Source organism: Sphaerodactylus townsendi, linkage group LG03, assembly GCF_021028975.2.
Source record: "Sphaerodactylus townsendi isolate TG3544 linkage group LG03, MPM_Stown_v2.3, whole genome shotgun sequence".
In the NCBI taxonomy this organism is placed as follows: domain Eukaryota; kingdom Metazoa; phylum Chordata; class Lepidosauria; order Squamata; family Sphaerodactylidae; genus Sphaerodactylus; species Sphaerodactylus townsendi.
Genome location: NC_059427.1, coordinates 121,468,828 through 121,494,531, shown reverse-complemented (window position 1 = coordinate 121,494,531; position 25,704 = coordinate 121,468,828). Strand labels below are relative to the sequence as shown.

Here is a 25,704-nt window from a genome sequence, read left to right as displayed (position 1 = left end):
AGTGGTTACGCCAGTTGGCATACACCTACTTCTATGGAATCCAAGCTTTGAGGAAAATTTGCAAGGTGGGTAGATTTAATAGCACAACAGCATTCTAGATTTATATTGCAAAGCAACCAACTTAAAAGGACTACCAGTCAGTTATTTAAGCCCACTAATTGTAAGATCTTCATGAGACACTGTTATCCAGAGGAGCTAAAATCCCACGATTTAATTTAAATGTTCTTTTAAAAGTTTTAGTTGTTTTTTTAAATAAGCTATGTGAATAAATGTTTGTCACAGGCTACACCTAACTGAACCTATATTTTATTTATTTCATCAAATTTATATACCGCCCTCCCCCAAAGGGCTCAGGGCGGTGTCCAACATTAACCATAAAAACAATTAAAACAAGTAACCACAACCAATAACCGATTAAGAACCACCATATATAACTTACAGATGGCCTCAGCTCCCACCCGTCCCCCTTACTTGTACCCACGGGAGGCCAGATGTTTATTATCTGGCGACAATCAATATTACCCCGGCTGGCCAAATGCCTGGCAGAACAGGTCCGTTTTGCAGGGCCTGTGGAAACTCTGTTAGTCCCGCAGGGCCCTGATCTCACCCGGGAGTCTGTTCCACCAAGTAGGGGCCAGGGCTGTAAAAGCCCTGGCCCTTGTAGAGGCTAGCCGGATCGCCTTGGGGCCAGGGATCACCAGGAGGTCCACCTCCGATGAGCAGAGGGGCCTAGAAGGACGATACATGGAGAGACAGTCCCTCAGATATGCAGGGCTAATACACTTACGTACTGATTTAAGAAAATCTTAGGATGAGATTGTGTGTTGCTTATGGCATGATCCATGTGGTCAGCAGTTACTGGGGGTTTCCTTTTGTGAATAGGCAAGTGATCAAAAACACTTAGGCTGTTTCCACACGGGCAGAATATGGCGGCCTGGGGACTGCAAAAATGCCGTCCCCAGGCCGCCATCCGCACAGGGGGCGCAGCTGCATCCCAGCAGCGCCGCCCTCCCGTCCCCACACCAGCATTTTCCCAGAGCGCTGGGAAGCGCTCTTGTTGGGGAAATGCCGGCTTTCCTGGCGCTTCCCCCCCACCCCCTTGCTTCCCTTACCTGCTCTCCGGCCCTCCGGCGTGTCGCCAGGGCCTGGGGACACGCCCCCCTGCTCTGCGACCCGGAAGCAGGCGCGCAGGGCATGGGAGGCGTGTCCCCAGGCCCCGGCGACGCGCCAGAGAGCAGGTAAGGCGACCGGGCAATGGCGCCCAGCGGCGCCGTCTCCCCGGTTCTTTCTGGGACCGTCCGTGTGGACGGTCCCAGCGTCATCGGGTTGGCATCGAGTACGCCGACCCGGCCGCTTCCGCGTTCGTGCGGAAACGGCCTTAGATTCAGAATACCTCAGCTGGGTTTTGCCTGTGACCATACTGACTTGTTTGCCATGCTGTTAAATATCCCCACTCCTTTAGAAAATTATAGGCACTTCAAGTGACCTTGCTTCATGGACTTGAATGCAGGGATGTACTAAAAGGAATGACAGGATTGCCCACTGGAAACAGTGGGAGGGGATGGATGGCCCATTTGAAATAATGGGAACTAGGAATGTCAATGGATTTGCATGGGCTCTATTGAAATGGCACAAAAAAATTATGGCACAAAAAAGGTAGCAAAGAAATGTGAAATGAATTAAAATGACAGTCTCTGGACCCAGATAGACTACCCTGACACTGGAATGGCAATTTGCACAGTGGCGTGACAGCCCCTGGGAACAGAATCTGTGATCTGCAACTGGATTAACAGGTCACAGACTGGGTTTACAACCCCAGGGAACAGAATCTGTGCTCTGCGACTGGAATGACAGATTGCAGACCAGAAGGAGGGCCCTGGGGAACAAAATCTGTGCACTGGGAATGGAATGACAGGTTGCACACAGGAGTGACAGCCCCAGAAAACAGAATCTGTGCTCAGGAGTTGTCCAAGGAGCCATTATAAAGAGCACGGATTCTGTTCTCTGGGACTGCCCTGTGGAGAATGTCATTCTAGTGTCATGGTAGTCTAGCTGGACCCAGAGACCTTTGTTTTAATTCATTCCACATTTTCCTGGCTACCTTTTTTGTACTGTAATGTATTTCAATGGAGCCCATGCAAGTCTATTGGCATTCCTGGTTCCTATTACTTCAAATGGGCCTTCTATCCCCCCCTCCCCCAATTGTTTCCACTGAGCAATTCTGTCATTCCTTTTAGTACATCCTCTGGACGCATAGAGAAGAGAGCCAGTTGTACATGTCTTTCTTCTATACCCCCATCTCCAAGCTACGGTAGTAATATTCTGCAGTTAAGTTGCACGTGAGCTCCATTGCCTTAGTTGTCCCTTCTACATCATGACCTTCACATTGTGTTTCGGCTTATCATAGGTCAATGTTGGACCCCACACACCCAAAGCGGGCCCCAGTCCCCCAAGGAGGGCTGCTGATGAAAAGCCCTCCACATCTGCCACTATGAAAGGGGCTGCTGCTGCTGCCACCCCATAGAAGCCGAACAGCCACTACACACAGACCACCGGAAAAACCTGCAATCTCACCACTCATTTCACCTTGTAAAAAAAAAATGTTGTAGGTAGTTTTCCAGATCAGGGACCACACTCCTAAACCCAGTAATGTAGAAGGGACAACTGCACAGCAAACAAATCTGAAAATCAAATGATCTTGCCCTAGGCTTTCCAGCAAAGTGTTTCCATGTCATGTTTTAGTGGATTTCATTCAATTATGCAAGTAACAAAGCTATGTATCAGATAAGCAACCTGAAAATAAAAGCTCTGACACTTCAAAAATTTCTATATTTTTTATTTTTAAGCAACAGCCCAACTTTATCATATTACAATACATTTAGAAGGATGAAATTTTAACCTCATGGTCAAAACACCTGCATGATCATGCGTAGCACTGGAGTCATTTGGATGGGAATGCCCCTTAAGGCTTTCCCATCCAATACTCACTTTTGTAAGATCCTGTTCCACCTTCTCTTTTAAAAAAATATGGAAGGGTTTGATACTGGGGCAACAAAACAGCAGGCTCACATCACTGTATTTGGCATGGGCCCTATCTCATCAAGGCTGAATCAAGATTCCACACATTGAAGGCAGCATGGTAGTTATTAGCACCATGTATCTGTTCTGTAATGCACAAGAGCACAGGAGACACTTGCCACTAATCGAAGGATACTGTGGATAGCCAACCAGTGTATGGCCAAGATGGGCAGGGAGTAGACCACCACATCTGTACAACCCTGACTTTCAACTGTTCTAAGCCAACTAAAAGGTTTCTACAAGTTTCAGGACAAAAATGCCACCTACCACACATTCAGAATCAACCAGTCTAGTTTATGATACACACTACAATATACTTTAAAAATCTTTCAGTCAGCCATGGGCTGTGTAGCAAATTCCACTGTTCTAAGTCTACTACTGCGGGGAGGGTGAAATCACACATACCACTTCCAGTAGACCCAAGGGAGACAAAATCAAAGTTTGAAAAAAATCAAAACACCTTAAAAAACTGAAGTACTTAAAGTGCTTCTTTTAATGAAAGTTTCAGATGTACAGTCAGGTTCAAGTTGTGCCGTTCACAAGCATGGAAGGAAAAAGAAAAAGATGACAGACATGAGTTCCAAGTAGTTAGGAGCAAAGAATATCAAGTTTAACCAAGGACTAGACTGGACTTTCCACCAGGTGGATTTCTCCTAGATGGCACAGGGGCTACTGGGCTAGGAAGAGGCGCAGGCGGCAGGGACTTCTCTTCATCTGGGCCTGAAGCAGTTTCTATTTCAGCTTCGATGTTTTCTAGAAAGAGAACAGCAGTGATTATTAGAAAAATGTCTTCATTTTTAGTTGAAGCTTATTTTACTGGCCAAGAACTCCCACAGCTTGTGAGTTTGTGTTTGGTACAGCCAGCAGAAGCCACCACCACAACCCCCGAAAAATACTTTCCCCCTCAATTCTCCAACTTTAAGCTGAAAATTTGGGAAGCACTGAAACACTCGTGAAATAATCTCTTTTGGAATGAGTGAAATGCTTTTTAGATCAGGTTTGATTCAAAATGTAGTATGAATATGTAAAAAATCTACTTAGATAACGATAATGCTTTTGATGGTGTAGAGAAACTGTTATTTTGTCCACAATAAATTCAACACAATGTATAATATACACTATTTAAAAATTCAACATTTCCTAGTTCACCTCTAGATCCAAATATGTTGCTAATGCTATACTGGACTGTTATGAGACCTTCTGTTCATGTAACATACTTCCTTTTGTTTACTTCAAAATTTGCTGTTCTCCATTTGTATTTTTCTTCACTGTCAATAGCAAAAATTAAGGTGCAGATGCAAAAGTAGCATTGGGGGCGCCAGACTATTGCTGTAGTATAGGGCTGTGGTGGCGAACCTATGGCACTCCAGACTACACAGACTCACGGACTACACTCACGAACTACAATTCCCATCAGCCCCTGCCAGCATGGCCAATTGGTACATCTGGAGTGCCATAGGTTCGCCACCACTGGTATAGGGTATAGCCACAGCTTTGCTTGTAGAAAACCAACAGCGCAATCCAGAGCTGAGGTGGACAGGGATAACGCTGCTTAAATGCCGCTCCATCTGCTCCACAGGGCTTTCCTGCAGCACGGAACCCCCCCCCCCCCAAAGCTTTTTTTAAGAAGAACCTCCAACTCATCCGTAAGGAAGAATAGAGATACACCATGAAAAACGCAGCATATCTCTGCCGACAGCTCCACCAGTGTATGGGGGCAAAGAGGGGTCTGGAGGCTGACTACGGTCAGCCCCGTCCCCCAGAACACCCCAGAATGTTGATGTAGATGGGGGAAGAATGCAAGCACTGGCATGTGGCCAGGCATCACAGGGCATGGCAGATTTTAGCTCTCCCCTCCCCCCCACGGATTGCGCTGCCCGTTTTTACATTTTATGTGCATACTTTTACATTTCATAAATATGAAAGGTAATACAATTTGATATGCTAAGTTATCAATCATTCAATAGGATAGATCTGACAGAAGGTTTCCATGGAGGAAAAGGGAATTTTCACCTTCAGCAGACCTGACTCCTCACTCACACTGTTGCTGGGGGATCTCCCCTATCTGCCAGAAGTAGCATTTGGGGGGTGGGTGAGCTACTGTGTAGTGCAGGGGTAGGGAACCTGCGGCTCTCCAGATGTTCAGGAACTACAATTCCCAGCAGCCCCTACCAGCATGGCCAATTGGCCATGCTGACAGAGGCTGATGGGAATTGTAGTTCCTGAACATCTGGAGAGCCGCAGGTTCCCTACCCCTGGTGTAGTGCAAGAAAGCAGCACTGTGTGAACAAAAATCTTCTGTGGGATTTACCGCTAAAAGGACTAAAATATAATATGTTTGTTTAGCAGCACACATTTCCCCAAAATTTGTTCTTTCAAAAATATTTTCCCCATCACCCCAAACTCCCAGCAAATTTTGTCTCTGACCAACTGTACCATGGGATATTTGCTACCAGACTGTTGATTTTCCTACTAATTCCCTGTATAGAAATGGTCCAAACAGCTTGCTTTGACTGGGAGCACTGGCTCCATCATAACTTCTAAACAGTTGAGTAGTGCAACAGCAGAAGTGGGGAAAACTCTCAAGAGCTCTCAATTCTGCAGCAATTCAGGCCTGATTTTCACAGGCTTCTCTTTTGAGGGCTTGATTTGTGCAGGATACTTGGGAAAGGTAGTGGGTTTTAACCCGACAATTTAGCAAAGGGTAAAATACCACACATTTTTCTGGTAACTGAAGTACTGAATACTTGCAGTACAGGAGGTAGCATATACAAGCAGCTTAGCTATTTTGCTTGAAAAACAGCTACCAATATTTGTTCAATTCAAACATTTGTTTGTAGTAAAAGACATCCATTACAAGCGGATTTAATTTCGCAGCTCATTGGAAACTAAACATGTTGCAACATGAAGCTGCGTGCTGTTAGATATGCTATGGAAAATCCTCCATTTTAACCAGACAACTGGGGTACCGTGTTAATTAAGACAGACTATTTCAAAACTGCTTGGGATGCATCTTTTCTGGAGGTGTTTCAGACAACATAAGCGCGTGGGCAACAGATCAGGTTTAGTAGACAAAACAACCAATACTCTAATTATGGGATGCATGAGCAGAACTTCTTCATATGTATATAATCAAACTGCTCTTGCATGGTCATCCAGAATAACGAGAATGTACAAGATTAATGCTATCCTCAACAACCCGCATATGCAAGTATTAATTATTCTACCAAAGACTAAGATTAAGACAACTTGATGTATGACGTCCAAATAAGAATTCATTTTCCGTGGGACAGACTACCTGCTTGCATCAGCCACTCTTTATACAAACTACTGGATAGGTTCCTAATTATTCCAAGCACATGTTTCTAGAATTACTGCTATTAATCTTTAATACGATCCAAAATGTTTCAAGCAATAGCTTTCATTGGTTGAAGAGCTCTGTGCATTCCAAAGTTCTCCAGCTGATACTACACGGGTTAGAGAGAGTAGAGTGCTTCCTTAGTTAAGGAGAATGCTTAAATCTCACACAAGTTCCTCAGAGTGGCAGTAACAGATTGCTAGGGACAAATTAGATGGCCCTGTGCAGCATGTAGGTACAGGACAACGTGAACAGTATTGTATCTGTATCTCTCCGCCCTCCAATTCAGGCAATATCTACCCCAGTGTGGGTGCAGAGCCTTTCACAGGTTCCACCTCCTGTTGGAACCGAGAAAGCATTATTCTGTGCACTCATGCACATAGTTTGGAAGAGGCTTCATGCCCCCAGTTTGGCAAATACATGAATGGGATCAACAGACTCAACTATAGGAGCAGAACCAGCCCACTTAATCCTGCTCCCTTATTACACATCTTGCTTATTGCACTGGCAGCTGATTTATGGTGATCCCATTGGGGTTTTCAAGGCAAGGGCCAGCTTGTCATTGCCTGCCTCTGTGTAGTGACCCAGACTTCCTTGGTGGTCTCCCATCCAAATATTCACCAGGGCCAAACTTGCTTAGCTTCTGAGGTCTGATGAGATCAGGGTAGCCTGGGCAATCCAAGTCAGAAACAGGACTGTACCACAGCTGTATTACCTGTTAGCTGTAATTATTACCCTGCTGTCACTGTTCCGTTTCTACTTATGTAATATCAGGGTCTGCACTATGTGCATAATACTTTGTTTTAGGTTTCCATATAATCCTAGACCTGTTTCACTGCATTGACTTACACTTCACTGGGGTATCTCAGTGAAAAAGGCAGACTGTAAAGAAGATTAACAAGAATTAAGCAACATCCTCTGAAACAACAGGTCCATTTCTGCAGAAGCTTCAGATGAGACACACGTTAGTCTTGCCTGCCAACTTGGTAGAATGGAAGACTGTTGTAGCTGAGGCCAGCAATTCATACTGCTTGAATGCTTCATTGTCCACAGTCAGAATGAGCAGTCAATTTTATGAAGTATGTATGCATGGCGAGTTCCAGACTTTATCTTTGCTCCCAGTAGCAGAATATTCATCCAAAGGGACAATACCGGTTTCAGCCTTTTACTTTAACTATAAGGAGTGAACCTACCTAACTCAACCTGACTGGGCTTTAAAAGAAGCCAGCTTGCAGATGCTCAAAGCTATCATATGACATGCAGAAGTTATACCAACAGCTCACACAATAACTTTGTGATAGTTATGCAGTACTGTTGTTCTGGGAATGTAACAAAACGACACTGCAAGCCAGCAATTGCGTAGGAGTCCCAAGTATTACCATGCAAGGGCCTTGCTGGATCAGACCTCTGGCCCAAGCATCTCACTTCTCACAACAGTTGCTGCTGAAAGGCCTGCAATCCAACAGGGAGGACAAGACTTTCTGCTATTTTCTACAGTTTACTGTTCCTGATTCTGAACAAACAGGTTCCATCTACCTGTCATAGCCAATTGCTATTGACGGACCCATCCTCTACAAAGTTCCCTAATCCTTTGAAAAACAACAATAACCAAACTAGCAACCATTACCCCATCCTGCAGCAGTGAATTTCAGAAACCGAACCAGGCTTGGACTGAAATTGTACTTCTTTGTGTTTCCCCAGATAAACCGCACAGCACAAGGTTCCTAGCACTAGGAATCCCTGATTTCTTCTGTTCACCTGAAGACTCACATTATCAAGCTAATGCACAGTATCCTTACCATCAGTACAGGAAGCTGAAAGAGGGCACAACTACGGATCCATTTTCCTATAGCATAATTACTGCAGTTTAAAACCAGAGCACAGTATATTGAGTTACAAGTGCAAATAAGCCCTCTTACAGGCTTAAGCCATTACAGAGGATATTACAATAATCAGTCACACTGCCAAGAGTACCAGCACTCTGAATGTCTGGGCAGTTTTTATACACTATCGAAGAGGGAAGGTTAAATGACAGGTATCTGAACTTGTGTGTTCTCATCTGGTACATCTGAGTTAAAATTCCTGTACAGAGGATGCATGGGTTGTTTTTTTTAAAGCTAGGCAAAAGTGTTTTTAGTAAAGCAGATGGAAAGCCCAATTTTTGTGAATGTAAAAAGGCTTTATGGACAGATGTGCTGATAAGTTGTACTTCAAGAAATGAGGACCATGCACCTGTGGCTAAAGCTAACTGTTATGCATAAGGAGGAAATCTTATTCCCAGGTCCTGCATTCTAAATTCTTAGGAATTCAAGGAGCATTCAAGAGTTAGGCCTCGGGGAATCCTGTTTGAAACCTACATTCTTTGCTAAATGGGTTGGCTACTGTACATTCCTTCTATGCCTCCTGAATAGTAATTATTCAGACTTTCGCAAAAAAAGCAAGAGAAAAAAAGATGACTGGGGCTAAATTACCATTTGCTTTTGGGAAAGGAGGCTATTTGAAATGCAAATGCAACCCTAGACCATTTTAGAAAACTAAGGGCTAAGCTACCTGAGACAAAGTGATCCCCCTATTTTGTAAAAGTTAAAAACAACCCTGCCCCCACACAATTGGATTGGGGCTGCGACACAGGAAAAGGAAGCTAAGCTTTTTCTCCCAGTGCCCTTTCCTCATACAAATCCCCCACATGCTTTGTGTGATACCTGCATGTGTTCCCCCTGGGGTATTGGCACCCAATAAGGGAGAATTTGCATAGAGAAATCCTGAGGGGAAAATGCGAAAGCACACCCCACCCCCCCCACCCCCACCCCGTTCACCTCAGCTGTCTCCTCAGATCCTTTAAATTATTAAAGAAAAAGGTGATACAACCACAGATTTTTCACAGCTGATTTGTTCCACAATAAAAACGACACATCAATGAAAGGGGTCAAACCTGATCGTGATAACGAAGGACAATGAAAGCCATGCTCAAATATTTTCATCTCTTGTGGTGGTGGTGGGAGTTTTCAATTTCATTCTTTCCCTGGTAGCATAAAGCACTTTGTACAGCTCTTCACATCTGAGAATTGAGATTTCACTTTTCCTAGCTCCACTCTTAGGGAGGTGTCCCAAAACATGAATATTTTAACCACCCCAACTGTGAGGACAAAGAAGAAGAGTTCTGTAGAACCTAAAAGACTGCACACTGTTTATATCATGAGTCTTAACTTCCAAGCCCTTCCCCTCACTCCAGACACACAAAGGCTGTCTACAGTTTAACAGTGGTGGAGAGAGACAACCCTACATACTCAGAGGTACTCTGGTAAGTAAATGAATTAACATTATATTATTGATGTTTATTTATTTATTGAATTTCATATCTGCCCCTCCACTCCCAAGCTTGGGGTGGCTTATACATACACAAAACATTTTAAAAATCTACTAACCATAATAAATATTTAAACAATCCAAGTGTCAATTACATAAGCTATCGTAATTTCAATAAGCAACAACCACACTGAGGAGTCCCGATAGATTAATAATAAAAGTTGGAATCAAAAATTGAGAGTGGGATTGAATTGAAGGTAGAAGCCTAAATGGTTAACCATAGCTGCGTTAATCACATGATTAATGGCACAACTCTGTCTTACAGGCGCTGGAGAACTGTATAAGGTCCCCCAGGAGCCTGGTCTCCTCAAAAAGAGTGCTCCACCAGGCTGGAGCCAAGGCCATAAAAGCCCTGGCCCTGGTTGAAGCCAGCTAGACTTCCTTTGGGCCAAGGATCACCACAAGTTGGTATTTGCTGAATGGAATGATCTTTCAAGGAGGTACCAGGAGAGACAGTCCCAGACTGTGTAGGGCAGGGGTGTCCAACTCTGGCACTTCAGATATTCATGGACTACAGTCCCCATCAGCCCTTGTTGTAGGGCTTTGTAAGTTAGTACAAGAACTAATCTAATTTGGTGCTCTACCCATAGCCAGTGCATCTAGCAAAGCTCAGGTGAAATATGCACCTACCATGAGGATCGCATAAGGACCCTCACTGCTGCATTCTGGACTAACTAGGGCCTCCAGAGCAGATCCAAGGAGCAAATTTTAGTAGTTTACTACAGGTGACTGTTGCATGGATCACAGTGGCTAGGTCAGCCTGGGAAAGAGAGGGTGCCAATTGTTTCACCTGATGGAGAAAGAAAAACACCACCCAAGTGATTGGGTCTCCACTCTCAGGGAGGCATCCAGGAGCACATCCAAATTCTTGATGGTTGATGCAGCTATGAGCTGCATGCTGTCCAGGATCAGCAACTGGCATTCCCCATTCAACTCCTCCGATCCAGCCACATGACTTCCCTCTTTGTGGGATCCAGCTTTAAACAACTTTCATCCATCCCATCACAGCCCCCAAACAACTGGTCAGAATTTCCTGGGTGGCTTCCAGATGGCTGCCCATCAACAGATAGAACTGGGTGTCATCAGCATACTGATAACAGCCCTGTCCAAACTTCTGGATTAACTCAGCATGGGATTGCATATAGATATTAAACAATATTGGTGAGAGAATCGCCCTTTGAGGGACCGCCACACACCAGAGGATGGCAGGCAGAAGTTCTCTCACCAATTGCTACCCTCTATCCCCAGCCTTGGAGAAAGGAATTTAGTCATTGCAAGGCAATTCCTTGAACTCCCATGCCAGCATAATCAACTGAGTCAAACACTGCTGACAGATCCAGCGCTGCTCTGCCTTGGTCCAGGTGCCTCCAGAGGTCATCCATGAGGGGGGCCAGATATCTCTACCCCATGGCCAGTGCAGAAGACATACTGGAACAGATCCAAGACTGATGTCTCATTCAGAAAAGTCTGGAACTGCTCCACAACCACTCTCTCAACTACCTTGTCCAGGAACAGAAGGTTCAACACTGAACAGTAATTGCATGGCTCCCAAGGATCTGAAGATAGTTTTTTAAAGAGCAATCTCACCACAACCCCTTTCAATCCCTCAGGGAAAGTCCCTGAACTGAAGGCCAAGTTAATATTCCCTAAGGGAGTCCACACTGCATCCCCGCTACCCTTCACCAACTGGGATAAGCATGGATCCAAGAGGCATGTAGTGGACTTCATAATCCCAAGTATTCCGTCCACATTGCCCTGAGAAAGTCTGTTGAAGTGATCCAATTTGACCAAAAATCTAGCGAGGGCCTCTAGATCACTATCTGCATCAAATATGGCTGGAAGGTTCTGGCAGAGCTGTAAGACTTTATCTGCAAAATGGCTCACAAAATCATCACAGTTAAGAGTCAATTCATTATTATTTTGTGGCCTATCTGATAAGGCAGTTAACGGCTGAATCACCCTAAATAACTGGGCTGGATGTGAATTGGCAGTTGTGATATTAGCGGTGGAATATTCTTCTTTTGCTGGCTTTACAGCCATTTCATAGGCCTCCATAAGCATTCTGTAAGATGTTCTTTCTGCTTCATCATGAGACTTCTGCCACTTCCATTAAAGCCAACTTCTTACTTCTTAGCTCCTAGGAGTACAATGGAGCTACTTTGGAACAAAGATGCAGAGTGCATCGGGGACGTTCATTGATGGCTTCAGAGAGCCAGCCATGCCAGTCCTCTATCAACTCATCCAATGAGTCACAGGGAGACATCGGCTCCCGCAGAGCATTCCAGAATCCTATGAGATCCATAAGTCTCCACAAGTGAGTATAAATCAGCTCACTGCCTATAACAGAAGGGTGTAGTACAGTCATAGGAGTCTTCAGGGCACGAATCATAATAACCGGATTCAACTCTGCCCCCAAAATTGAACCCATGGTGTGGCCTGCTAAATGCATGGAACCTGAAACAAACTGGGAAAGTCCTAGTGGTGCCATGAATAACACCAGATTTAAAGTCTGTCTGAAGGACGCATCATCAACATGGGTGCTGAAGTCCCCCAGGATTATTAAGCCGGGAACTCCAAGGTCCAGCCCGGCACCAATTCCAGCAGTTTTGACAGTGAATCTGCCAGTGCATTCGGCAGATTGTACACCAATCGGATTGCCAAACTCTCCTCAGCATTCCATGCCAGGCTCACACGTTCAATAATTAAGACTCTGCCACCTCTTTTGGTTCATGGTAATTTCTGGTGTGGCTGTTATATCAACAGTCTAGATCAGGGGTAGGGAACCTGCGGCTCTCCAGATGTTCAGGAACTACAATTCCCATCAGCCCCTACCAGCATGGCCAATTGGCCTGTAGTCGACCCACGCGGTCAGCGTAAGAACGAGACGAGACGCGGAGATAACATCTGGTGGAGATCGCCAGCAGCGGGAGACCGGAGGTCCGTGTTCCTAGCGAGTCTCCCGTCTGCCGGTTCCTGGCACCTTTTATTGTTACTCTATCGGGGGCGTGTAGGAGGGAGGACTGGGGGGAGTTCCGGGAGAGCGGGAGGTCGGGAGATCATCATGTGATGCATGATCTCATCTGGCTACGTGCGGAGAGGAGCGTACGCGTCTGAGCCTAATCCTCACCTGGGGGCAAGACCATTGTCCCTGCGCCCGGTGATTGAGCCAGACAGTTCACGACCCGTGACTCATGGGGGGATGAGGAGTGGGGGTGCGATGCGACCGGCAAGGCCGCAGGTCCGTTGGCGTCCCAACGTTCTACTACGGCACTGCTGGGTCGGCAGTGCACTACTACATGGCCATGCTGACAGAGGCTGATGGGAATTGCAGTTCCTGAACATCTGGAGAGCCGCAGGTTCCCTACCCCTGGTCTAGATCAATCAACTGCAGTGGCACAAGTCTTCCCTCCTTCCATAGGTCCTGGAGCAAGTGTAGTGCAGGAATGGGCTTACAAACTTTCCAGACCAGGTTGTCTTTCTGACCTTGGGATTTTAAAATCTTGTTTCAACAGGCAAATTTCTGGATGGCTAGCCACAAGATGAAGGAAAGCCCGATATTCAGTTTAATAAGGTGCTCATCTTGACTGAACACATGGAAAAATCTCAAGCCAGCTACGATTGGTGTGCACTGGACAGAGGAACCAGTTAAGACTATCTGCTTGATTTTTTAGAAATCAGTCATTTCTGAAAGCTGTTTTCATGCATAAAGAAAAGCAGCTCGGGGAAGACAACGATCTACCAAGAAGCTGAAGGACGGATTGTGAATAATGACAACTGCTTGCCAGAAGATAGGTATGCTATTTCACAGCTGATAAAGCTGCCCATGTGCACAAAGCATTAAGCATTGTGGGTAGCTATACAGTTGAACAGGAAACTGGACTAATTTCAGTCTATTCATCCATCCCACTTTTCTTACAAATGAGGGAGGTGGTTTTAGGTTGCTTTGATAGTTCAGGAGCCCCTTCCTGCAGTGCAAGGGACTAAATAAAGGCAGACCGTGGCCCAGGATGATAAAAGCATTGTACAACACAAACACAGCTGATACCACATACATTAAAAGTTCCTTTTGTAGAAAGGATGTCTAGATATCACAGTTACAACCACTGACATCAATAAAAGTGCTACAGCATTAAAAGAACCCCAGTTCTTCAAGCCATGGGCTTATTTCCATGTTTGAATGCTCCATATACAGCAAGCCTTACGGCCCCACCCAAAATTGGGGAGGTGGGGAGTTCTATGGAAGCAGTACGCAGTAGCACCGGCAGATTTGCCCTCCCCAGGACACTTGCCCCAACTTGCAATTCCCCTGGCATATAGCTGCTGTGAACCTCCCGGCCATTTGCCACCTTATGCCAGCGGCCAGGATTTTAGACTTACGGAACCTAAAAAGGTGCCATAAGTCTATTGAACCCAATGGGAACTTCTCAGTGAGGAGGCTTTTTTGCTTTGCAAGCCTCCTCACGTTGCTGGGAAGCCCCTAGGAGGGCCGTGCAGCTGGTCACTCGGCCTCTTGGATGGGGCTGCCCAACTGTTAAAACAGCCTTTAAACAGCTGGTATACTGAAACCAGTCAGTCATCTCCTTTGAGACTAGACTACACATTCCATGGGGCTATTCCTAGCTCCCCCCACAACCCAAATAATAAAAGATCTGTTTGCCTTGCTATAGTAGCCGGAGGTCCCAGAACTGTCATTCACAAGTGAAATCACTGCAAAGCTTAGCTTTTTAAATACAAGGCCTATCTTTTAAACACCCTCCCAAAATACAAACCCTAACCTTTAAACATACCACTACCACCCCAAAAAAGAGAGAGAGAGACAGAACTGGGCACATGTGCATATCTCCCAATTGTATATACATGTACCCCACCTAGCCCTCATATCAATTGTCATGTGTGTTGGCAAATATGTGTCTGAGCCTGCACAGCATCAATGTAGAGAATTAAAGCTTTCTGCAATTAAAAACGTAAGAACTGGGCTTGGGGCAGTAAAAGGACTAGGGGCCATAGAGATTAAAGATGCCCCAAGAACAGCAGAGTAAAGATAGACACCCTGTGTTGGAGAGATTCAGAAACCAAAAGGTAACATAGGCATGAGAAGTAGCTTTGATCTCAGGAGAGAGATCCGGAAATCTTATGTAAATGTACCAGAGTAAACTTCAAAAGGCCTAAATTACCTTGTGCCTGGAACAGAGTTTTCCTGAGCCATAAGAGACAAAGGCTAGAGAGGTTCCACCTTGGGCCAGGCTAAGGGAACCAGCTCCCTGCCATGGCTCTGAGTTTTGAAACAAAGGAATCCTATGAGAATGTACTATGCTGAGGAAACTATGTAAAAGCAATCTTTTTTATTTTATCATTTGAAATAAAGACTTTAAAAACTCAGCAGTTGGGAGTGCCTGGTTGGAAAAGAACCCGGATTTGGAGCCTTCAGTCTTGATCTCGTGACACCCCCCCCCCCCCCCCCCAAATCTGTCCTTACCTCTGTATTGTTGAAGACTTTCATGGCCATAATCACTGGGGTGCTGTGTGGTTTCCAGGCTATATGGCCATGTTCTAGCAGTATTCTCTCCTGACGTTTCGCCTGCATCTGTGGCTGGCTTCAGATCCTCTGAAGATGCCAGCCACAGATGCATGCAAAGCGTCAGGAGAGAATGCTGCTAGAACACGGCCATACAGCCTGGAAACCACACAGCACCCCTATCCTTACGTCCTTAAACTATGCTTAAAGGAGCAGCAGTGGCGTAGTGGCTAAGAGCAGGTGCACTCTGATCTGGAGGAACCGGGTTTGATTCCCCACTCTGCCACTTGAGTTGTGGAGGCTTATCTGGGGAATTCAGATTAGCCTGTGCACTCCCACACATGCAAGCTGGGTGACCTTGGGCTAGTCACAGCTTTTCGGAGCACTCTCAGCCCCCCCCCCACCTCACAGGGTGTTTGTTGTGAGGGGGGAAGGGCAAGGAGATTGTAAGCCCCTTTGAGTCTCCTGTAGGAGAGAAACAATTTGGGTTGCTGTCACACCTTCACATGGAGACATGTCTATTTTTAAAAATTACTTCTCACTCATGTGTAGCTGTGCAGGCATGCACAAATGAACTCCCACATCCATGCTGATGTCCCACTATATGACCATCTGCACCTGCGTAGCTACGCAGATGCAAGCTGCGAAATTTTTAAAAAAGGAAAACTGAGGCGAATAAAGTGCCTCCTGCCTGGCCATTCACTCGCGAGCAGCTGCAACCTGGGATTTTTGAAAAGACTCGCTTGTTTAGCAATTTTCCAAAAACCCGTTTGGGGGGAAATAACATGGGACAGACTCATTTTGGGGGCGGGAACTGTGTGAAGTCCACCCCCCATCCCCTGTTTTTTTTTTAGCAGCATACACCCGTGTCTATTGGCCCACACGTAACAGGCCAAACACATCCAGTAAAGTTCCTTGATGTGGAAAATTACTTCTTTCAAAGGTAAAAAAAATAGTACTCACCAGGAACTTCGACTTCTGCACCCTAGAACAACAATAATAAAGTTATTTTCTGTTTTTAAAACTTTACTACAGACTATTTTCTTGGGCCTGCCCCACCTAACAGCAAATATACGCAGGGACAGTCTTATGTAGAAGCCTTGTGTATAGGAAAGTGCACAGACTGTTAATGTAGACTTGGAGTCTATGACCACGTTATTAGCACAAGCATTTTCCTACCTGTTTGCCAGATCAGTATTCCTAAGCTTTGTACAAATGCATGCTTATATGCCATGAAAGTCTTACTGGCATGCAGGAACTACATTTAAAATAACATTTAAAACTATTCTACCTTGCCTTCTTCCAGGCATTCCCTGCTAAGAACTGGCAATTCTGCAGTCTCTCGGCATCAGGAGAGATTGGATTATTCAGTCAGTTCCAATGCGGAGATGCAGCAAATTTCTGGCAACACAACTGATGTACCGTCTAACTTTAAAATATTACTGCTGAAATGAGAAACTGGAGAAGTGACTAACATAGACGAGTTAATTAGCACCATGCATACCAAAGGAAGCTTTCGGGCCTGATACAGAATGCTATCAATCTATGAGTAGTTGAGCAACAGGATGAAAAACAAGCCAATAGGTTACAAAGTTTTTGTACCATAGATCAATCTTTTGTAGCATAGATCAATCACTGAAGACGGTATATAAATCACCGTGGCATACTTCCCCAGCCTGTTGCATCCAATTAAGGAGGCTCTAGCCCAGAAAAACAGGCTGAAGAGTTTAGTCTCAATGAGTTCATCTGCAACAGATTGCTGTAAATACTTGGATGGGATTAATCATGTGAAACTAAAATACCCTACATGCACCCCATTGTAAACATGAATGCAAGTGGCTAATCCTATTAAAGGCACCTCTTCATTAATAATCATTGGTACATTCAATGTTGAGAGCTGAGCATCAAAACCATGGTGTCACACTGATGTAACATTACAAATCACTGTGTTTCTCCATCGCCTTCAGTTCAAGGAACTATGTGGGATCTTTTCTAACTCAGGGTTTAACTCCTAATGCTAGGCTTAAAGCATAAGCAGTTCACCAGTCAATGGGCATTTCATCATCTCGTCCAGTAGAGGTAGGCCAGGACAACACATTCAAGTCGAAATGATAACACTATTGACCTAGTTTTTGGAAAGGGACTCCGCTAGCAAGGAAAAAGCAATCACTGCAGGGCAGCTATCTTTGACAGCAGTTTAATCAAGATCTAGCCTTAAATCAAGTGCTTTAAAAAAAGCGGCTGAATGAAATTACTACAAAGGAAGAAGGAAACAGAACAAGCCAGTAAAGACATTTCGAAGACTGAGATGCTTCCTCTGCTACCATTTTATAGTTAGAATTTGAGAAAAGTTCTTACCTTTGGATCTATGTAGTCGCCACAGATTGCATCAGAAGAGTTTCTTCTTTGGGACCCAGGTGCTTCAGAACTTTCACTGACGTCACTGGGCTTGGCGGCTACAAACAAGTTACTTTGTCACTTCATTAAGAACATAAGAACATAAGAACTAGCCTGCTGGATCAGACCAGAGTCCATCTAGTCCAGCATTCTGCTACTCGCAGTGGCCCACCAGGTGCCTTTGGGAGCTCACATGCAGGATGTAAAAGCAATGGCCTTCTGCTGCTGCTGCTCCCGAGCACCTGGTCTGCTAAGGCATTTGCAATCTGAGATCAAGGAGGATCAAGATTGGTAGCCATAGATTGACTTCTCTTCCATAAATCTGTTCAAGCCCTTTTTAAAGCTATCCAGGTTAGTGGCCATTACAACCTCCTGTAGCAGCATATTCCAAACACCAATCACACGTTGAGTGAAGAGGTGTTTCCTTTTATTAGTCCTAATTCTTCCCCCCAGCATTTTCAATGAATGCCCCCTGGTTCTACTAAGTCATTCCAGCATTTATATAAAGCAAATGTTAACAGTCAAAGCAACAAGGTTTGATATTTCCAAGCAGTAATTGTTGATAGCTAGCCTTCTCAAATATCCTTTATGATGCCACTGGAAGAACCTAAACCCTGCATCAAGGCTACTCAGCATTCCAAAACTATCTCTTTTGGTATTGTCTTAAGTTACACTGAGTTTTGGATGGGTGCCTTTCTGTTTTCATTTTTATCCCTAGTCTATTTTGGAGCTTTATGCAATTTTCTTCATTTACAGGGAGGTCCTCACAAATGAAGCCACACGACTATCACTAGCACCATAAATCCTTCTAACTCGTGCAGAACACGTGCAGCTGATACCATAACTGGCATTGCTACTACCAAGGTGTCAGGTGGTTAAAAAAAACTGCACTGGGGGAAGCCATTCTTGCACAGCTGACTTTAGAAACGGCTGACCTACGTTTGGTTTTTGTGTTTCCCTCCCTACTTTTACTTTAAAGGCATTTTAATTGCCAGTTTTATATTTTGGGGGCAATTATAACCTGCTTTGCCCTGACCTGGATAGCCCAGGCTAGCCTGATCTTATCAGATCTCAGAAGCTAGACACGGTTGGTTCTGGTCAGTATTTGGATGAGAGACCACCAAAGAACACCAGAGTTTCTTTATAGAGGCAGGCAACGGCAACCCACCTCTAAATGTCCCCTGCCTTAAAAACCCTAAGCAGTCACCATAAGCCAACTGCAAATTGGAAGAGCACACACAAAAATTCTGCTTTGAGGGTGCTTGTGCCTGAAAGCAAAGATAAGAATGCTGTAATAAATTCAAAGTACACCAAGGTATAGGACTCTGCCAGCAGTAATTTGCATGCATTCAAGCTAAAACTTGCTTTTGCACTGAAGGATGCAATGCCAGAGATATTATACCAGAGATAAGCTGAGAATAACATCTGCTCAAGATTTAACTGCTGGAACTTGTAAAGTACATATTTTATCTTGAATTTCTTCCTCTATGGAAATCAAGAGTGCTCACAAAGGATTCCCGGGAGGTCTTGCCTCCAGCCACTGACCAAACCCAACTAGCTTAGCTTCAGCAAGACTGCTGCATCAAGTTCCCTGGGAGACTCTTGGAGCAATGCCTACAAGTTTCAGTGCTCCACCCAGTAAAGCGAATAAATTCATGCTTTTCACACACCTAGGGCTGTTCCACTGTAAATAACCCTTAAACTTGAAGTCACCGCTTCTCTAGTTTGTTTTTAATTAGTTGGCAAAAGCTATTTTACAGATTCAAAGCAAGGTCAAAAGGTGTACTTTTCTACAAGTACTACAGTCTCTACATCCAGATGTACATAATGCCTCTGTCTTTTAAGCGCAGTGGAAATCTCTTGAAAAAAAGAAAGTTGTACCTGTTGGCCTGGCCCAGGAAGGTGGATTCTCTTCTGGAGTCCCAAAGATGCTGGATGCCATCTTGTTCCTTCTCATTGGTTGCTCCTTTGACTCTTCAAATCCCAAGGAAAAATTGGAACCACCACCTGGAGGGCGAAGAACCCTAGAAAAAGATTTCCAGGTTGTTTTTAAAGCATCTTAGTTGTACTGAGGTTCCAATGTGCACAAAATAGAGTTATTCTTATAACAGGCTACACATCACCTAAAACCAGGTCTGCCTACCTTTGAGCATGGTACACTTTTAGCCAGAGGCGTAGCAAAGGGGGAAAGCGCCCAGTTCACCGGTGCATACTCCGCCCCAGTCCCACCCCCAGAACGCCCCCCCACAGGGGCACGTGCCTGGTGCATCGTGCGCACCTCACCCCGCCCCTTGAAGCTATGCCTCTGCTTTTAGTCCAGTTCACACTAATCCAGAGTGATATGTTGTTTAAAATGTCAGACTAGGACTAGGGAAATCTATGTGCAAAGATCCACTCTGCCATGGAAGCTTGCGGTGTGACCTCAGGCAAGTCACACACTCTGTCTAACTTAATTCAGAGGGTTGTTGTGTGGATAAAACTGAGGAGAGGAGAATGATGTAAGCTGCTTTAGGTCCCCATTGAGGGGAAAGGGAAATAAACTTCCATGAAATAAACGTATAATCTGTGGCCTATCACATGAAAGCAAGACACAGCCCTGTATCTTCACTTCTCATGCATATTAACATCAAAAAATTTCATGATCCCTCCACATAACAGTAGTCATACCATCCAGAAAAAACATGACAAAAAGGTACTACAGATTCAGTAACACTTTAAAATGGATTTGTATTGTATTATAACATCTGTGTATATCTGAAAATCAGTAATATATGTACATATGTGAGACATTACGCATTCAGTCTACAGAATGCTATTGATTATACTGGGATATTTAACAAGATGGCTGATACTGTTTTGCAGCTTTTAGAGACTGGAGGTCTGGTTGAAGGTACAGACTAAAGAGTCGATGGAGTTTAAGAAAGCTTCTTATGTTTGTACGGCTTGGATTACTTGTGCAGCTGCCTAGAATGAACCCCTCAGCTAACACAGCCTGTACTCATGGGAATTCTATTGGATGCACAATGAACTTTCAGTCCTTGACAGAACAATTGGCGGATGCTTATTTATTTTGATTTCACACCTTCTTTTTAATGATAAGATTGCTTCCAAAGGAGCTCATGGGTATTAGAATCTAACACAAACTATTATTAAGGTTCAATATAAAATGCCTGCCTGCTCCCCACTGCAACATGGCCTCAGTGATGGAACTTGGTTGAAGGAAGACTCATCTCCAGAATACACTGTCAGGTCTCCAGGCAAATGTGTTGAGCTGGAGGTCTCTTCCACAGTCAGTAATGTGTCTGTGTGTGTGAGTGTGAAGTGCTGTCAAGTTGTTCCCAACTCATGGCAACCATAGGTGACAAAATAAATTAGAAGTCCAGTGATATTCAACAAGCAACAAACTTCATTTCAGCACAAACCTTCTTGACTCAAAGGTCCCTTAAGAGCCACGAACAGTGGGGAGAGGGGTAACTTGTCCTCCACCACACTTACAGGCTGCCAAAGGTGGTTGAGAGGGAGACATCAACTCCTGGTGAAGCTCCTGATACTGACAACTGCCTGATGCAGTTCTGGACCATCCTGGACTGGCAAAGATATACGAAGGGCCAAGGAAGTCAACTAATGGTTCTGCAAGGAAGAGGTTGCCTGGACAGTGGTGCCTCAAAGTGGGGACACATTTCTAACCGTGGCTAGAGATGGGAAGGGATGGCCAAAGTGAGCCAATATGTCTCACCAAAACCTTTCACAATGAATGTTTCTCCTTGTGATTAGGTAAGAATCACATGGATGAGCTGGTGAATGGTTGTGAACTTCTGGTTGCAGCTGGCTGGGTGCTGCCTGTCTGAATGGGGCCCCAGAGCAAGTGGATCCAGATAGGGAAGTATGGCTGCACTATGGCAAACCATCTGGCAGATGAAGCTGGGGAAGGAGGTTGGCTGCCAGGGAGTCAAGCCTGGAGAAGGCAACAATTTGCTTAAACCAGATGGATTCATGGTTTCCAATAACTCCCTCTGGGAGTCACCACTTCTTTAAAGCATGAACATCCAATCCAAAGATTCAAACTACAACAGTGATTTTGTTCTTTTCCATTATACAAAGACTGATGATACTCAAAACAAGAATGCACATGAGCTGCCTGATGATCCAGAGTATAACTATGGAATTTTTCAGGATACCATGAAGATTAGGTCATTAATTTTTCTAGATTATTGATCAGGAAATTTTTTGGAAGTGCAGCCAATTTTTCCATATCCCCAAAAGTGTTACAGATCAAGACGTTCCGCCAGGCATTTGGCTAGCCAGGTTGAGGATAACAACACCCCAATTCCATCTAGGTCTCCTGTAGGCGCAGGGCTAGGAGGGAGGAGGAGGGGTATGCCGCCATCTATTTTATGGTTTTAGAGTTCAGGAAGTTCATTTTAATGTTATATGTATATTAAATGGTTTTATTGCTGATTTTAAAAATAGTGAATCCTATTTTTATTGTTGTCCACCACCCTGAACCCTTTAGGGGAGGGCAGTCTATAAGTATGATAAAATAAAATAAATAATAATAAATAATCAACCAAGGATGGTTCATGAACATTAACAGAACAACCACCAACACAGACAAGTTGGAGCCCTTTTTTTAGAGTTCAGGAAGCACTCCGTACAATCAACAGATTTCTACAAGAGCGTAGCCTGTAAGGAAGCATCGTGTATGTGGGTGTTTAAATATCCACATTTTCCTCACAATATGCATGTAGTTTTGTAGTTCTGTGATTTTTGTAGAATTTCTACAAGCAAGACCATGCCTGAGTAGGGACTTTTCATAACTGACAAGACCCTAATAGGTAAATAGCAGTGCTATACAAAACTTTTTACAAACTGCATAAAAACTTTGTGAAGAAATTCACCAAACTTCAGTTTGGCCTGTACATTTATTTTTCCAAAGGTTACCACGGAGATAGTTAGGAAATTGTTTGCTTACACATCCCAATGTTATTTAGGGTGTGCATTCAAATGGAGCAGTATGTGTTGAATGAATTTCAGTAAAACATACGTGCTTTGTTTCCTGATAACTATCTCTAAGTCAGGTGCCCAGGCAAGTGGGCATTCATAACACTCTTTCAGTTGAAAAGTAATAGTTCTGAACCATTATCATGGCCGGCAAGGCCAACCAATGCCAAAGAGAGGCTGAAACAAAAGCCAGGAGCTTGTTATGGGAAAACATGCAATTTGAAAAGTAACATCAACATAATTTAAATATTCCTGCATAATTCATAAGCTTCTGCTTTTGAAAGGAATTTGTCCAATTCTCCAACTGCAACCCATCCAGTGAATATATTCCATTTTTCATTTGAAAGAAAAAAATGTGCCCAACGTCGTGGCTCATTAGCCTCACTCATTTATATCTTCACTTGTCCCCCTAAATTCCCATTTACCCCCAAAATGGACAGCAATATCACTGCTGCTTGACATCACAATTTGAGAAGAGTAACTGTTACCTCACTGCACCAGATTAGCACCTGGAAATCATGAGGTAAGAACAACAAAGGCAGATATAGGAATTCTAGATAAAGATGAACAGAACGCCTGAGATACACAAGAAGTTCTGCTTTATGTAACAGAGCACACACTTTAGGGATCATTTGCAACTTAATGTCCCTATGTGAAACAAATTTGCTTGCAAACCATTGGAAGTACATTATCCAACCTGCAAGAAAGCTGCCACCATCAGAGGCTTGCGTATAGACAGCTTCAATGTTTTTATACAGGTGGAGGACATTCCAGGTGCCAAGAAATCCAAAAGATGTTAACTTGCATGTTATTAAGTGTCACGACCCTGACTTAGAAAACTTTGTTGTGTGACACCATTTCAGATTGACAGGTAGTTCTTGAGTTCTTTTAAAAACACTTTCACAGAGATATATGACATCTTTCCAGAGACGTGCTTGAAATTCTGTTTACTCTCACCAGAACGGGCAAACTGCTCATTTTCAGTTTCCCTTTAGTCTGAAACAAGGCATCCCTTCAACCATTTCCAGGAAGACCATAATGTGTGTGTGTCCCCCCACAACCTTCCATGGCTCCCTAAGAAATCCAAGCACAGCTAATACAATACTGTAGATGTGTGACCAATACAAACGCTGCTCCAATTGGCAGCACTGGAGTCAAGGCACTGTTTAAGATTTCATTCATTTACGTCAACGCCAGTACACAATAAGCTTCATCTACCTACCAGTCCTAGCAAGACTAAAAGTCTTCCCTGAAGTTCTACTGATAGACAAAAGTTGGACCAAGATAGGGGCAGCCTTTTAGACGATGCCAGGGAAGCAGCCGACCTAGCTGCTGCCTCCAAGCCAGGACTTAACAGGTAGAGATGGCCACAGATGGGAGACAATAGAAGTGTGCTCAAGCCCCACCCAACATGAAGAATCACTGACAGCAACAGTGTTACTAGGCTAAAGCACCGGCTACCAAGATATCACCGACAAACAAGGAAAGCCAAGCAACCGTGCCAGGGGGGTGACGCAGAAATGCTTGAGAGCGCCTAACCCGGCTGCAAGATTGATCGGGGAGGAGTAGATGCCTCCTTTGTTAGGCTTGGAGGGAAAGGCTGCGCCGAGCGAGTCTTCAGGCAGCCCAGGCTTGCATCTCGCCCCCGCCTTCCCGGCAGCTGTTTCTCTTGGGGAAGGGTAGGAATTGGGATTACGACAGGCACAACTGCCAGGCGCTCCAAGGCCTCCCTGACACATGCCCGGGTGGGTGTGCCCCTTGACTAAGAGACTGGAGGCTTGAAGGGGCTGTTGCGGGGAGGGCGAGTGCACGTGGGAAAGAGGCACCTCATTCCTGCTTTGGAATACTGAAGATTGGGCTAGTATTAGACCCTCAGTCCAGCTTCGGGATGCTGCAGACTGGGACCCTCATTCCAGCTTTGGGATGCTGCACATTGGGCTAGTGTTAGACCCGACACTCGCTCTCCCCGCAACAGCTCCGTCAAGCCTCCAGGCTCAGAGCTGTAGGGTGTGGCGATCCTGCCCATGCCTTAGGCAGGCCAGGAAAAGTGGGGAGGCCGCTTGCTGCCGGCCACCAGAAGCTTTCCCAAGGGAGGAATAAACGTGCCCCACGTGCAGCAGGAGACCCAGGCCCAGAGTGCATCAGGAGCACCGGTGGCCCTCCAGACAAACGAGAACGGCTGGGCTGGCTCCTCGCCTGCGAGTTACCAGGAAGGAAAGCTCAAGGCGTGGGTGGAGACAGGCCGCGGTCCCCGTACAAAAGGGGGAAGGAAGGCGACAAGACAGCAGCACAAACGCACAAAGGACAGCAAGTGGCGACGTTCATCAAGCCCCCTCTTCTTCCCCTGCAACGGCTCAATGGGAATTCTACACACTCTGCACGCACAATCACAACCACACACACACGTGTCTCTGCCATTCTCATCACCCCTCTCCAACCTGGAGCTGCTCCGGCCACTGGGATCCATCCCCTTGTAAGTGGTGGTGGTCGTCATAGCGAAGGAAAAAGATGGGATGAGAAAAGCGCCGGAGACAGAGGCTATGGAGTGATCTTATTCCACCACCTCCTCTCCCGGCGACTGCAAGAGACAACTGCAGTGCCCTCCCCGCGCCGGCATCTCCTTTTATACATATTGCTCTTCGCGTCATCTCATTGGACGGTTCAAACCCGCTCCTCCCATCTTATTGAACCAGCCTCGTGCCACTCCAAAGATTGGCCCGCCTCCAAACTCCGGAGACCTCTCTGCTTTAATCAGACTGGTCGACGGCCACTTTGGCTTAGCGCTGATTGGTTGTTCTTGGATGCTCATCCCCCTTTGTTCATAATTTAGCAACGCGGCTGTCATTCAGATGAGACCGTTTGGGATTGGCTGAGCTACACATGAGGCAATAACAAGTTCTCAAGTCTTTCTTTATGAAACAGCAAATTTAGAGATTTAGGGGGATCTTAACGACTAGACGCCGCTGACAGAGGCGCACGCTATAGAGCA

The 25,704-nt window shown here is 45.0% G+C and overlaps 1 protein-coding gene across 1 annotated transcript; it reads right to left on the bottom strand.

The window, feature by feature from the left end:
* Positions 1 to 2,820: 2,820 nt before the first annotated feature.
* On the bottom strand, positions 2,821 to 25,324 carry JPT1 (Jupiter microtubule associated homolog 1). Its single transcript, XM_048487727.1, has 5 exons — positions 25,154 to 25,324; positions 19,596 to 19,738; positions 17,676 to 17,773; positions 16,281 to 16,302; positions 2,821 to 3,831 (listed from the first exon to the last, which is right to left on the bottom strand). The coding sequence occupies exons 1-5, from the start codon at positions 25,207 to 25,209 to the stop codon at positions 3,689 to 3,691; spliced, it is 462 nt and encodes a 153-aa protein (XP_048343684.1). The 5' UTR covers positions 25,210 to 25,324; the 3' UTR covers positions 2,821 to 3,688.
* Positions 25,325 to 25,704: the final 380 nt, after the last annotated feature.